The 14,185-nt window shown below is 47.9% G+C and overlaps 1 protein-coding gene across 3 annotated transcripts in view; it reads right to left on the bottom strand.

Annotated features, from left to right (window-relative positions):
- Positions 1-1,188: 1,188 nt before the first annotated feature.
- Positions 1,189-14,185, bottom strand: part of PDE327 (FAD/NAD(P)-binding oxidoreductase family protein) — an 80,154-nt gene continuing 67,157 nt past the window's right edge. For all 3 annotated transcript variants that reach the window (XM_086779463.1, XM_086779464.1, XM_086779465.1), the window contains 5 exons: positions 2,684-2,777; positions 2,476-2,594; positions 2,335-2,379; positions 1,737-2,235; positions 1,189-1,632 (listed from right to left, as the gene is read on the bottom strand). In XM_086779463.1, the coding sequence (XP_086635589.1) occupies positions 2,011-2,235; positions 2,335-2,379; positions 2,476-2,594; positions 2,684-2,777 (483 nt within the window). In that variant the 3' untranslated portion in view covers positions 1,189-1,632; positions 1,737-2,010. The remainder of the gene's footprint in view (positions 1,633-1,736; positions 2,236-2,334; positions 2,380-2,475; positions 2,595-2,683; positions 2,778-14,185) is intronic.

Here is a 14,185-nt window from a genome sequence, read left to right as displayed (position 1 = left end):
GATCCAGGCTCCAAGACCATAGAGCTCTCACAAACTCGCGAGACTCTCTATCATTACAATAACTAACCTTGGCCACCCTTTTATAGGCTCTTGGTCGGTCATCGGGCGTCCACACTTGGCCGCCCGCCCGTCCGTCCATACTTGGGTGCCCGCCTGTTAGTATTTCCCTAACTCAGCTCGTCAATCAACCTGCCTAGTTCCAAGCTTCCCCAAACCTCGAAACTAGTCTTGCATGCGTATAGCACACGGTAGATACCCATTGTGCACATGACAGAGCTGGCATATCCTGTCCTCTGGTGCGGCCGCCCTAGGCCTATATCTGGCAATCTCCACTCTCAGCTGGTGGGACGAGGTGCGGATCTGGCCGATCGCACATCTCACCCCAAAGGATAGGTGTGTGTCCATGTAGCGTGGGCAGATGATGAACCCATCCTCTGTCAGGCATAGGAGGTGATCTCTGTAGAAGGCCATCTTCGTCCCCAGTGGACGACTAGGTGGACTCCATGTCCTCTAGTATCCAGTCTGACAATGTCCTTCTTGATAACCATGTTCCACTCTGTGCGGCTGAGAGCAGATGATGGGGCCTCTATGCTGTACTGGAACGGGGGGAGTGCCTCCATCTGCATACCATGCATGCCAAACCAAGTGCCTACCTGTGCATACCAGCACTCTGTATCTCCCTCAAGTCTCAACTGTCTGGATGACTCCATGGCTAGCTGGGGCTATCTATCAAGTGGAAGCTACCATAGTCTGTGCCAGTATGTCACTGTTTGGAATAGAGTCTCTATCACTATCGGTGCAGCCCCCATCTCAGCCCGCACAATCTCATGTGGCACTGATGGCTTACTCCTAATCATGCGTGAGATCATTGCTAGTAGGGGCCTGTCCATCGGCTTCCACCCATCATATACCTCCTCTGTATCTGTCTCAGCCGGCTCTCTCCTCTGTCTCTTCCTGTGGTATAAGCTAGGACCCCAGATGGGGGCACCATACAGTAGTGCAGGTGTAACTAGAGTATCAAATAGCCAAAGCTTCGTCCTCGGCTCCTTAGAGAGAGAGAGTACAAAAGACATGGACTAGGCTTTCTAGTATAGGTCCCTAGAAGGGCGATTGAAAAAAAGTGGGTCTACTCAAGAGAGGCTTTATACATGCACCTAGAAAAAGAATGAGAAACATCATGGACACATACCCCCTCAACTGACAATCATATTTGTAAATTCTAATTTCTGGATCTTACAATCAGGAAATTGGAATGCCACTAAGGCCCTCCTTTTCCAAAGTCGCCTGTCAATAAATTACTGTGATGCAGCTGTACTCCACCTTCTATCACTTCAAAAGGTAATATTTTATGTTGCAAACCCAACCACAAGTCACGGGATGACTCACCACTGAGGTGACAAATGCTTTCACAGCAAAAGAGAGCAATATGGTAGTCTATCTAAACTCCATACCTAGTATCCTCCCAGCATGGGGTACATGCTAGGCAACCTTGACTACATGGTTTAGACCATATATACTTCAGCATGGAGTACATGCTATGGTAAACATACAATCAATATTTACAGCAATTGATGGCTAACAGTAGAGATTGGTAACAGTTTGTCTCCCTTGACAAAGTTTGCTCCCATTTACCTGCAGTTGCACATAGAAATGAACATGAGATGTCAGATGTATAGCTGGTGAATGGAAGCTTTATTTTGCAATGAGGTATAAACAAGGAGTTTAGAATTAATGACCTGGAGAAAGCCCAGCAAAGATAAAATTGGAACATGGAATGCCTTGATCTAAGGAGGCTCACATGAAAACATCAAAGGCAATGCTGGAAGTTTGTTTACACTTGGGCAATCCTTGTTGGCATGGAGTTGCCTCTGAATGACAGCTTCATTCTCTCCTTCATCATCATCAAGATCATATTAAGGTTCATATCACCATGCTTCCCTTGGTCGATGAATAGAATGTTTTTCACCAGCAGCAGTAAGGCACATTTTGCAATGTGCTATGGGGGATGAATTAATAATATATTAGCTTCTCAGCTACTGGCCTCTCCCTGAAGACGTCTGCACATAATCCTAACTGTTCCGCCAAAGCTAAGCCAGCATTCAAGCCATCAACTGCAGCACTGACTATCCCACCAGCATAGCCAGCTCCCTCCCCAATGGGATATAGACCTGGCGCTGATACGCATTCAAAGGTTTCCGTGTCTCTATCAATCCTCACTGGTGAGCTTGTCCTTGTCTGCATTGTTCAGTGTCCCACTATCAGGCAAACGACTGTTTGATATGGCATCAAAACTACAACGAGCATGCAACAAGGAAGGTTCAGAAAAGAAAGCACCTCAACAGCATGGAGAAGTGCACGCTTGTCTATAAAGCCAGGAATCTGCCAAGACACAATTCAAGTTCCCGCAGCAGTTCGAAGTCAAAGACAGTTCTTTTGGCCATCTATAAAGACATGACGAGAGAACTGTAACCCTACCTGCTGATTGAAGTTTACTATTGCTGTTTTGAACATATCAGTCAGCCGTTCAGAGAACAGATTGTGTAGAGCAGCTTCTCTTACACCAAGTCTGTAGCTTGAAGAAGGGAGAACACTTCCTGTGAATGAATGAAACATGAACATTCTCTAGACCAAGAGGCAGCAACTAATACCATTAAGTCATTTGGAAAGGTACATTTGTTCATACCTGACAGGCAGTTGTCGAGAAAATCAGGAACAATTTGGACTGGAACAACCATGTCACCACCACCCATGGTTGCTGCCTCTTTTTCGAGTAGTTTCTATATGATCAATACACACATAAAGTAGTATATGTTGAGACTAAAAAGTAGGAAAACTGAGAAAAAAATGTCACCTGTGCCTGATGCAATTTAAAAAAAAAAACACTACCGGCATCATACCAACAAGAACAATCCACCTTAGTGTGATTGCTATATCAGGAGAGTGGCGCACTCTAGCATTTCTGCCTTGCTGGAGAATGTGGCCACTTTCTCCTCTCTCAACATTGCAATTTCGATGCTAACAGGTGTTACCTATGAGTTTTGTAGGAGGTGAGTTTAATCCCATGACACACTCTAATTGTATAGGGTTTTATGGCCAAAGGTGTCATGTGCACACATGGACCTGTCCCATCATAAGGCTAATCCCTGAAGTCGGCAGCAGATAAACAATAGTTTAGGGCAGTAGCAAGTCCCTGACAGGCACCGGAAGGCATCCATTTGGACCAGGACCACGTCGGCTAGGCATATCTAGTGGTTTACCTCAGTCAGCAGTATTTGTCCTTTTTGTGTCCAATGGAGCTGTCGGCCAGTTGACATGTCTTCCAAGAGCCTATAAAAGGCTAGGCATTGTGTTATTCTTGTCATCTGACCCCATTCTTGGGGCAGGTCAAGAGTCAGGTCTTTAGATTACCTTTTGGAAGGCCAAAGGCCACAGAATCTGTATAGTCTCTCTCTCTGTCTTTGTTGGTGTCTCCAAATAAGGTTCCTATTCAGCATACTTGGGGCTGAAAGAAGGTACACAGAGCTTCCGCATACAACAAAAGGTATGCTTGCCAGATTCACAGTTCATTTAAAAGAATGAATGCAATTAAAATGGGTGGCCCTTTATGTGAAGGATGGTAGGCACCCCCAAAAAGTGGGAGAGTTGTCCATCACATGGCATCAAAAGACATGGAAGGCTGATAAAGAGCCAAAATAAACCTTCACATCACCTTCTCATCATTGTTCTTGGAAAAACCAACCCCTTCCTCACCATATGGCTGGAATTTGAAGGGCAGGCTTGAACGCTCATGGGATGGGACACCACAAAAGAACAATTGCTGTTTTGGGATACCTGGCTGGTCGACCTCTTCTTTCTCTGCTACATGGACGTTGCTGAACTGGCCAGGCTTGAAGCTGTTTTATCCTCTTCTCTTTGATGCAGGATGGTCAGTTTGGCTTGCTGGAAATACATATGTTGCTGTCCTACATGGGGAACCTCGTTTTTATCATTGGGGGGCAAGTAAGACTAATGTCTGGCTGTTCAGGCTGCTAATTTGGCAGCATGTTTAATGAGAAACAAACTCTAGGACTTGGTGGCCACCAGCCATAGTACACATGCATGACCATGGTGAATATGCTGTGGACAGTGAAAAACATGTGTAGAGAGACAGATTAGACTTAACCTCATAGAGAATTGAGGTGAAGTGAACGTGCGTGCTGAAGACCTGCGAGCTCCCCGAACCTCCGCCTCTGTCGTCTGTGTCGCCCCCCTCGTTCCCCCGTTGTTCGCCCCTGCTTCTGCCCACCCCTCTTCCTCCCGCTACTGTCTCCAGTCTGCGCCCCATCCCCTCCTGCTCTCCTTGTTCGCCTCCCCTCCTTCCTCCGCAGCCCTTGCTGCGCTGCCCTTCCCCAGCCCTTCTTCGCCTGCAGCCTCCCCTCCTTCCTCTGCCTCCTCCATTGTGTGCAGCCTTTGTTGCGCTGCCCTTCCCCCGCCCTTCTTCGCCTTGTTTTTTCTTCTTCTTCTTCTTCTTCTTCTTTTCCTTTCTTTCTCTTTTTTCTCTTCTTCTTTTCTTCTTTTTTCTTTTTATTTTTTCTTTTATTCTTTTTTCTTTTATTCTTTTTTCTTTTCTTTTCTTCTCTTCTTCTTTTTTTTTCCCCTCTTTTTTCTTCCTTTTTATTTTTTCCCCCTTTTCCACCCTCCCTTCCTTTCCTCCGCTTCCTTGCCTGCCTCTTCCCCTTGGTTCGGATTGCTCCTCATCCAGGTTCAAGTCGGCCTTTTTCTTCGATTAGCATCATGGCTAATCAATCTCCCTCGGCCGGGCGAACCATTGTTTTTTCCGAAACCGAGCTCGCGGTCCTCTAGGCCGAAATAGAGAAAGACTCCAAAACGACCCTCATTGCCAGAATCTTTGGATCTCACCTGTCCCGTCTCCAGGCTCGGGATTGGGTCTTGGTGGCTCTGCCCTCCGACCTCGCTCCACAATTTCGAGATGTTAGGTTGCTTGGAAGAGGTTTCTTCCAAGTGGATTTTGATTCTAAGGACGCAGCCTAAGAGGTTTTGAAGGGCAACCCTTTGCCATTGGGCCCGAGGAAGATATTCTTTCTTCCTTACTCCAGCTATTTTGACCCTGTTGAGGAAGACCGGAACCGTTTCCCGATTACTCTCAGATTCCCAGGTCTTCCTCGTGCATATTGGCCTATGTTAGAGGCCATCGGGTCTACCTTTGGGCTGGTTCTTCAAGTGCCCCCCTCCACGCCTTGCCGACATCTTCTGCCCAGGTGGTCATTGCCTTGGCGGATGTTGTCCCCAGGGTCCTGGTTCTTGCCCGTGACATTGAGCTCTTTGAGGACTATGTTTTGCTTCCGGGCCCTTGTGGCTCTTTGAAGCAACGTATAGAGATTGCAAGTAAACCCGATCAGTGCCAGGTTTGTCACCAACAAGATCACTTTGCTCGAGATTGCCTTCGGTGTCATGTGCATGAAATGCCAGGACATTCTCAGAACTAATCCAGAAGAAGTAGCCAAGAAATAGACCATTAGGGCTAGGATTTGGGACACAAGGTGCAGTTTGGTCAAGGGTGGACTTGCAACAGGACATGGAAGGATTTGGTTGTGCTGTCGGCTGCTTGCAAAAGTGGTCGGCTCGACTAGATCAAAGGCAGGTTGGACCAAATCAGAAATGCTGCATTTTTATGGAATAAATACCACGACTGCTGGCCGACCAACAGTCGGCCAGTTCTCATTGTGTCCAAGAGCCTATAAATAGGCAGTTTGCTCATTGTGTTATTCATTCATTCCTTTATGGAATGGGTCCTTAGGGTCCCTAGAGTAGGACTAGATTTTGGTGGTGTTCACCTTTTTTACAAGGCAGCCTAGGGCTGTGGATTGAGTACCTTTCTGTACTATATGAAATATACCGAATTTCCAGCCATATCTCTCTCTCTCTCTACTCTCCCTTCTGTCTGCGTTTTTGCATTAGCATGTTCTCAGTGGTGTTTAGGGCTGAAAGAAGACCCCCATAGCTTCCGCGTGCTACATAACTGTAACATGCAGAAGCTTCGGAGGAGATCGGTAACTTCAATGCTCAAAAATCAGCACACTTTTTGCGACGGAATTAACACACAAACTGAATGAAGATGTGCAGAAAATAGAGAGAGGGGGAGAGAGGAGAGGACACAGTATTGGGTCCCAAATACCCTCTTTAGGGCCCCCACCACGGATGGTCTATTTGCTTTATTAGAATGACGTAAATCTGAAAAGAAAATACAAAAATCTTGACCTTTCTTGGTTGAGATCTCTGCCCTTGACCTGCAGTCCTTCACCCCCTTTTGCGTTAGCAACCTCTTGTCTGTCGTCCTGGCCCTTGTTTGCTTGAGAACTTGGTGAATTGTGAGATAACACAAATGGTTTATGGCTCACCTATTTATACTACTTATAAACAGCAGTCGGCCAGCTCTTATCCAGGCGGCCAGTTCTATTTTCTGCCCACGACTGTAAATCAGTATTAAATGCTGGATAATTCACATAAAAAGCTGCGCTTTTCTTCATGGCCGGCTGGGCATCATGCGCCTGAATCTCGGCTGCTTTGGGGACTGGGCAGCCTGTATGGGCTGCCCCAAACTTGCCCATAGGGCTGTCCTAAAGCCTCTCCATGGCTGGTGGGTTCAGCCAGGGCCTTCCTGGCCCTCATGGGGGTGGTTTCACACTATCCCCATGCCCACACTAAGACCTGGGGTAGCCCTATGGGCTAGCCCCTATTCCTAAAAGCAAACCCTAACTATCTACACAATGATCTGGCATTCGGTATCATACCAGTTACACAGAATCACTGACATCATTCCAGAGGGAGACTCACAGCGCGGACTGGCACTGTTTCATGTGCAGGACAGTGCACACCTGACCTTGAACTCCTGTGCAGCAGGACAATGCACACTTGACCTCGGACGATTGGGATGGATCCTTGGCTGACTCGTCCCGGACTGGGCTCACATGGGACCAGTTTACCATCCTAGGTCCTACACCTTCTGTACAGATATGTCGACGTGGCATCCAAGTGCGGGATGCACGTGACATTCCCTTCTGCTTAACTTGACAGAAGCTGCATAGCCTCCAAATAATCCGTCAATAACACTGGATAGTCTTCGAAAAACTCTTTGTCAAGCCATACCGCTTCGTGGGTCCCTCGGTCCTGAAACTTCATGAGAAACTGTCTTTGCCTTCGGCCGGAGCCATGCTTGAAACATTGCAAAAGGATCTGTTCTGAAACCATAACTTCTGCTTCATCAATAATATATGGTTCCGCCTCGTCTTTGACTTTTGAAGGGATTGGACCTGCATATGGCTTTAACCAACTGACGTGAAACACATCGTGCATAGTCCAACTCAGCGGTAACTTTAACTGCATAGACATCTCATTAATCTTCTTCCTAATGGGAAAAGTTTCGAAGCTCCTAAATGACAACTTTGGGCATAGCTTGCCCACCTGTTTCAACCTTTGCTTCATAATCCGAAGATAAACCCAATCCCCTTCCGAAAACTTCATATCCCTTCGGTCTTTATTGGCATGTCGAGCGTAGGCCTCTTGCGCTTTAGCCAACCTGTCTTTAATTGACTCTAAAATCTCCTGGTAAGACTCCGTCACTCTGTTCGCTTCAGGTACTGAAGACGAGGTCCTGGTCAACAACGACTAGAAAGGTCTTCCAAACGCTGCCTCATATGGAGTCCTGCAAATAGCTGAAGAAAAAGAATCATTCAAAACAGCTTAAACTAAAGGCAAATATGATTCCCACTTATCTTGCTGATCCTGGACATCATAACACTTCAGCACATCAAAGGCCAATTGGTTGTATATCTTTGTCTGGCCGTCCGTATGTGGGTGCAATGCACTGCAAAAATTCAATTTAGTACAAAAGTTATAAAACAATGCCCTCCAAAAATGAATGGTAAACTTGGCATCTCGGTCTGACACTATGGTCCTAGGAATCCCGCCAATCGGGTACCAATGCCGAATGAACAACTGGGCAACATCCTCGGCGGTCACATTGGCCCTGCAAGGAATAAGCATGACAAATTTGCTAAATCTATCAACAATAGTTAAGCACTGCGTATTACGCTTACTCGGACTGGGAGGCAGATTCGTGACAAAGTCCATTGAAATATCTTGGAAAGGACCCTCAGAAATTAGCAAGGGCTGTAACAACCCTATCTTCTTTCCACGAGGAGCTTTCACCTTTTGACAAATATCATAGCGGTGTACATATGTAAACACATCTCGCCTCATCTTTGGCCAATATTATTGCCGTTCTAATTTCTCCAGAGTCGAATTCATGTCCCTATGACTACCAGTAATGGCGTCATGGGCATCATGAAGAAGAGCTGCCCTGAACGACTTCATGACACATAGTCGGACTTTGTAGAAAAGCCAACCGTCGCGTATCAGAAAGTGACATGGTCCTGTGGCATCCAATGCCTGTTCCCACTGTGTACCGAATTTCTCGGAATCTGCATACGTGTGCTTCATGTCATCTACTCCTGTACCAATAAGATCGAGTCTAGTGGTTTGAATCGAAGTCACTTATCCCTTCCTGCTCAAAGCATCGACCACTGGATTGGCCTTTCCTAGAATGTACTCAATCATACCACCGAATTGCTGGAATATTTGGCTCCAACGGCGTTGTCGATCACTCCACTGTGCATTTGGCATTGTGTGAATCCAACGTAATGCCTGATGGTCAGTGCGAACCTCTAAGTCACGGCCATAAAGAAAATGTTTCCAATGTTTCAAGGCCTGTATAACTGCTAGGAGTTCACGATTGTAGACTGAGTAATTTTTCTCTGCGGGCAGTAACTTACGAGACATGTAAGCTACTGGACGACCATTCTGTTGTAACACATCGCCAATTGCAATATTACTTCCATTGGTGATCACTTGAAATGGCTCGTCCCACGAGGCAAGTGCTAAACAAGGCGCTTCTGACAAAGCCACCTTGAGGTTATTGAATGTCTCCAACGCTCGTGGAGTCATTCGAATCTTTTGCCTTCTTGTCTTCACATCCTTTAGCAGATCGGTGAGATCTGCCGAGAGGTCAGAAAACTTGTCAATGTGGGTGGAGTATGCTTGGCATATACCCACAAAGGATCTGATGTCATAGGCTGTCTGAGGTATTTCCCAATTGACAATCTCGACCACTTTAGCTGGATCAAGTCGAATGCTTTCGGCACTAATTATGTATCCCAAGTAATGCACATGGAACAGATAAAATTCCGACTTCTTTTCATTGACACAGAGCTTGTTGCTTTCCGACAACTTAAGGACTTTCTCCACATCAATGTCATGTTGCTCAACCATAGCTGAAAATACCAATATGTCGTCCAAAAATATGAACACACACTTTCCAATCAAATCCCGCAAAACACGCATTATCATGCGGTTAAATGTAGCTTGGGCGTTTGTCAAGCCAAATGGCATGACTGCAAATTCATAGTAGGCCCGTTCCGTACGGAAGGCTGTCTTGAAGATGTCCCTCTCCACAATCCGCACCTGGTGGTACCCACTCTTTAAATCAAGTTTCGAAAACACCTTTTCTCCATTCTGCCTCTCGAGAATATAATCAATTTGAGGCATTGGAAATCTACTCTTGATGGTCAGCTTGTTGAGTGCACAATAATCGACACACAATCGAGAAGACCCATCCTTCTTCTTGACAAATAAGATCGGTGCTGCAAATGGCGACACATTGGGGCGAATGAAGCCAGATTACAACAATTCTTGGAGTTGGCGGTCCAACTCCGATTCCATTGCCTTGGAAAGGCGATATGGAAACTTGCTCGGGGGTTCCGAGCCTGGGAGGACGTCAATCTTGTGGTCCTCTGGTCTGGACGAGGGGAGCTGGGGAGGGAGGCTGTGCCGAAGAAAATTCTTCTGTAACTTTTCACGCAGAGCCGAGTACTTCTCGGAAGCATTGGCCCCGTCTGGGCTGTTTGGATGTATATCATCGCACATTGTGCGCCTGTCCTGACTGCTCGCTTAGCCTGCAAGTGGCTTATGAGCGGAAAGTTCGGAATTCCTAGCTCACACTTAATGGTCACTGGGACGTTTGACACATTCCGATTGATCTAGAACGTGTGCTTGTCCCACTTGACATCTGGAAAAAACTTGTGAAACCACTGAATACCCAAAATTATGTCTGCTCCTACAAGAGGGGTAACCATAAAATCACGCAAAAATTCTATGCCCTGAATAACTAACTTAGCACCTAGAGCTTCATACTTGACGCTCGTTGTCATGCATGTGCTAAAACCCTCAACCTGTTTGTCCACCGAAGTCAGGTCGAAACGGGCACGCCTAGTGGCCTGTTCCGTGACCACATCCTCCATGCTGCCGCTGTCAAACAAGACAACAACTCTCTGGCCACCTATGTAGCCAAAGGACTTGATCAATTTGTTGCGCTCATACTCCTGGTCATGGGCGCCCTTCTGCTTATCTTCGAGCTCCCGGATGATAATCGCTCCAACTGAAGCACCGAGATTTGAAGAACTAGGGGCAACCATTAGGGTCTGTGTGGGAGCTGAGCTCACCACGGAAGTTGTGGAGGCAGTGGCGACGGGCTTTGGAGGCTTCTTAGGACACTCCCGAGAAGTATGTCCTTTTGTATGACAAAAGAAACATCTATCCTCCTCCTTGTACTGAGAAAGCTCCTCAGCACTCAACTTGCCACCTGTCTTGCCTGCCTTCGCTTTTTGGTCTGGAGTAAGCTTAGACGCATTGTTTGAGTTCTTGGAGCCAGAGGCTCCCGAGCTCTATCCTAGGGAAGACCCCATCTGGTTCTGGCCTTTGCCCCCCGAGGCGGTAGCCTTGGGAGAAGTCGGTTAGGAAGTCTTGGCCTTGCCACCATTATGCTTCATCTCTGCACTCTGCGCAAGCGAGAGTGCGTCTTCAAAGGTGGCTGGCCTAAACATATGCACCTCCCATTGGATTTGCGTGTCAAGGCCATACAAAAACTGCCCTTTCTTGTCCAAATCCAATAAGCCTAATTGTAAACATAAAGTCGAAATTCTATTGGCAAACTGAAGGACTGGTTGCGCGTTTTGACACGCTCCCCTAAACTCGTCTTCGAGTCGCTCAAGGTAGTGGGGCGGTAGAAACTGCTGCTTAAGGTCGTGGACAAACTCGTCCCACATAAGCTACCATACCTAATCTCGTGTGGGCATGAGCCCACTGAGTCCACCAAGGAATGGCCTCACCTTCCAAGTACCAACTTGGCTAAGATCACTCTGTCAGTATCTGTCTTTCTAACTGCGGCAAAGTAAGCTTCAAACTGATGCAACCATGAATAGAGAGTTGTGGGATCGAGTTTACCATTATACTTACTGAAGTTCACTTTCTCAAGAAAATGAGTCGTGGGCGCGCCGCTGGTGTCAATCTGGCATCCAAAGCTACTAGATAACGCTCGTGCTCCACGCGTCGCATGGCTTCGTCTTCACGTTGTCAAATCTCCAATGCATGCATCTGCAACTCAAGCAAAGAGCTCGGCTGCGGTCATGACCCCGCGAGAGGGTCCCTATGTCGAGGATCTGGAATCTAGGATACGGAAGGAGAGGAAGGAGGAGATGGAAAACGCGACGCTGGAGAACGGGTACGTTCTTCCAAGGCCTCAATCTACGCCTTCTGCTCTTTCAACTTGGTGGTCTGGTCTGCGATTGCTCGCATCATCTGCTGGAACATCTCTGCAACACTCAAGCCCGGTGTCCTAGCTGGGCTGCGTGGGGCACTCTGTTTTCAGGGTGTCTCTTGTCGTCGAAGCTCGCCATAGCAGGAAAACGCACTTCCTTTCCGGAGCGCAATCTGACCATCCACTACGTGTGTGGGAGACGTCCGGAGGCTTCCGGAGGCTGAAAACCAACCGTCCTTCGAGGGACAGGAGTCACTCCGAAAGGGGTAGTCCACCGGCGTCTGAAAACCAACCACACGAGCGAGAAAAAATTCTGTTTCTTTGCTGAATCTTGGCACTTGAAGTAGGCTCTAATACCACTGTAACATGTGGAAGCTTCACATGAGATCGGTAACTTCAATGCTCAGAAATCAGCACACTTTTCGCGACGGAATTAAAGCACAAGCTGAATGAAGATGTGCAGAAAATAGAGAGAGAGAGAGGGAGAGAGGAGAGGACACAATATTGGATCCCAAATACCCTCTATAGGGCCCCCACCACGGATGGTGTATTTGCTTTATTAGAATGATGTAAATCTAAAAAGAAAATACAGAAATCTTGACCTTTCTTGGCTAAGAAATCTCTGCCCTTGACCTGCAATCCTTCACCCCTTTTGCGTTAGCAACCTCTTGGCTGTCCTGGCCCTTGTTTGCTTGAACACTTGGTGAATTGTGAGATAACACAAATGGTTTATGGCTCACCTATTTATACTACTTATAAACATCAGTCGGCCAGCTCTTATCAAGGCGGCCAGTTCTATTTTCTGCCCACGACTGTAAATCAGCATTAAATGCTGGATAATTCACATAAAAAGCTGCGCTTTTCTTCATGGCTGGCTGGGCATCATGCACCTGAATCTCTAGGGGCTGGGTACTGAATCTAGGCTGCTTTGGGGACTGGGCAGCCTGTATGGGCTGCCCCAAACTTGCCCCTAGGGCTGTCCTACAGCCTCTCCATGGCTGGTGGGTTCAGCTAGGGTCTTCGTGGCCCTCATGGGGGTGGTTTCACACTATCCCCATGCCCACAATAAGACCTGGGTTAGCCCTATGGGCTGGCCCCTATTCCTAAAAGCAAACCCTAACTATCTACACAATGATCTGGCATCCGGTATCATACCAGATACACAGAATCACTCACATCATTCCAAAGGGAGACTCACAGCGCGGACTGGCACTGTTTCATGTGCAGGACAGTGCACACCTGACCTTGCACTCCTGTGCAGGACAATGCACACCTGACCTCGGACGACTGGGATGGATCCCTAGCTGACTCGTCCCGAACTGGGCTCACATGGGACCAGTTTACCATCCCAAGTCCTACACCTTCTATACAGATATGTCGACGTGGCATCCAAGTGCGAGATGCACGTGACACTCGGGCTCGGGGTCGCAAGAGGCCTCGTAAGCGTGCTTCTCAGGCGCCACCTCCCTTGGTTCCTTCCCGTCCTTCAGTCCGCCCGGTGTGGCGAGCTGTCTCTCACGCCCGCCCCCCTGGTGCGATTGATGGGAAGGCCTCCTCGGATCATGTACAGATAGATGATGTTTCTGGTCAGAGGGATGTGTCAGCTGATGCATGTTTGCAGAGAGATGATATCTCAGATCGGGATGATTTTGTTGAGTCCTCTCTACTTGGAGGGGGCGATAGGCAGGATGTTCAGCGCAGTGGGGATCATGTATTGCAGGATTTTCAGCATGATGCCATTGCCCTTGATGCCCCGCAGGGCGAATAGGTTTCTCGTACATATGTAGATACTGCGCAGGGCCTCAGACAAGGCATGTCACTGGACTTTGCCCCGTGGATTTTCTCGTCCTCTAGCATTATGAGAGTCATCCTCAGGCTGCCCATCGTCTTCTTAGATCAGGAGGTGTAGTTTATGGGTTTTGTAAGTAGCAAATAAAATTACAAGGCCCATGTTATAATTGCTAAGGTTTAAAACCTATGTGCAAGTGGAAGGATCATTTTGATATTTATATGAGAGCGGACCAGTTAAGGACAACTTATGCATTGGAAACCCCATTATAATTACAAGTGTGGATAGCCCACTACATGTAAACTACATGTTTGGACACACAAGGAGGACACCTCCAAGAGGCTTCACTACAACATGGCACCAACCACTTTTCAGCACATGGGCGATCCACTACCAGCCATGACGAGCAACATTCTCCATGGTTTTTGCTTAGGCAAGCTTGCGACTACACAATTTTGGCATTCTAAGGGCTGAAGCTCCCGCCTCCCCTCTCCCTGCTCACGATACTGCACTGCGCCTATCGCCCCCCCCCCTGCCTGCTCGCCCCCCCGTCTTCCCCTCGCTCCTTCCCCCCTCCGCCTTCCCTGCATTGCCCGCCGCCTGTCCTTTTAGCCCCCCCCCCCCCCCCCCCCCCCCCCCCGGCCTGCTTCCGCTGCTGCGCCCCCCCCCCCTTTTTTTGTTCCGCCTGCTGTGCCGCCGCCTTGCTCTCTCGCCTTACTCTCCTCGCGCCTCCCCCCTTGTCTTCG

The sequence above is a fragment of the Cibotium barometz genome, chromosome 40 (assembly GCF_041138505.1).
Source record: "Cibotium barometz isolate CiBa-2024 chromosome 40, ASM4113850v1, whole genome shotgun sequence".
In the NCBI taxonomy this organism is placed as follows: domain Eukaryota; kingdom Viridiplantae; phylum Streptophyta; class Polypodiopsida; order Cyatheales; family Cibotiaceae; genus Cibotium; species Cibotium barometz.
This window is presented reverse-complemented; position numbering and strand designations above follow the sequence as displayed.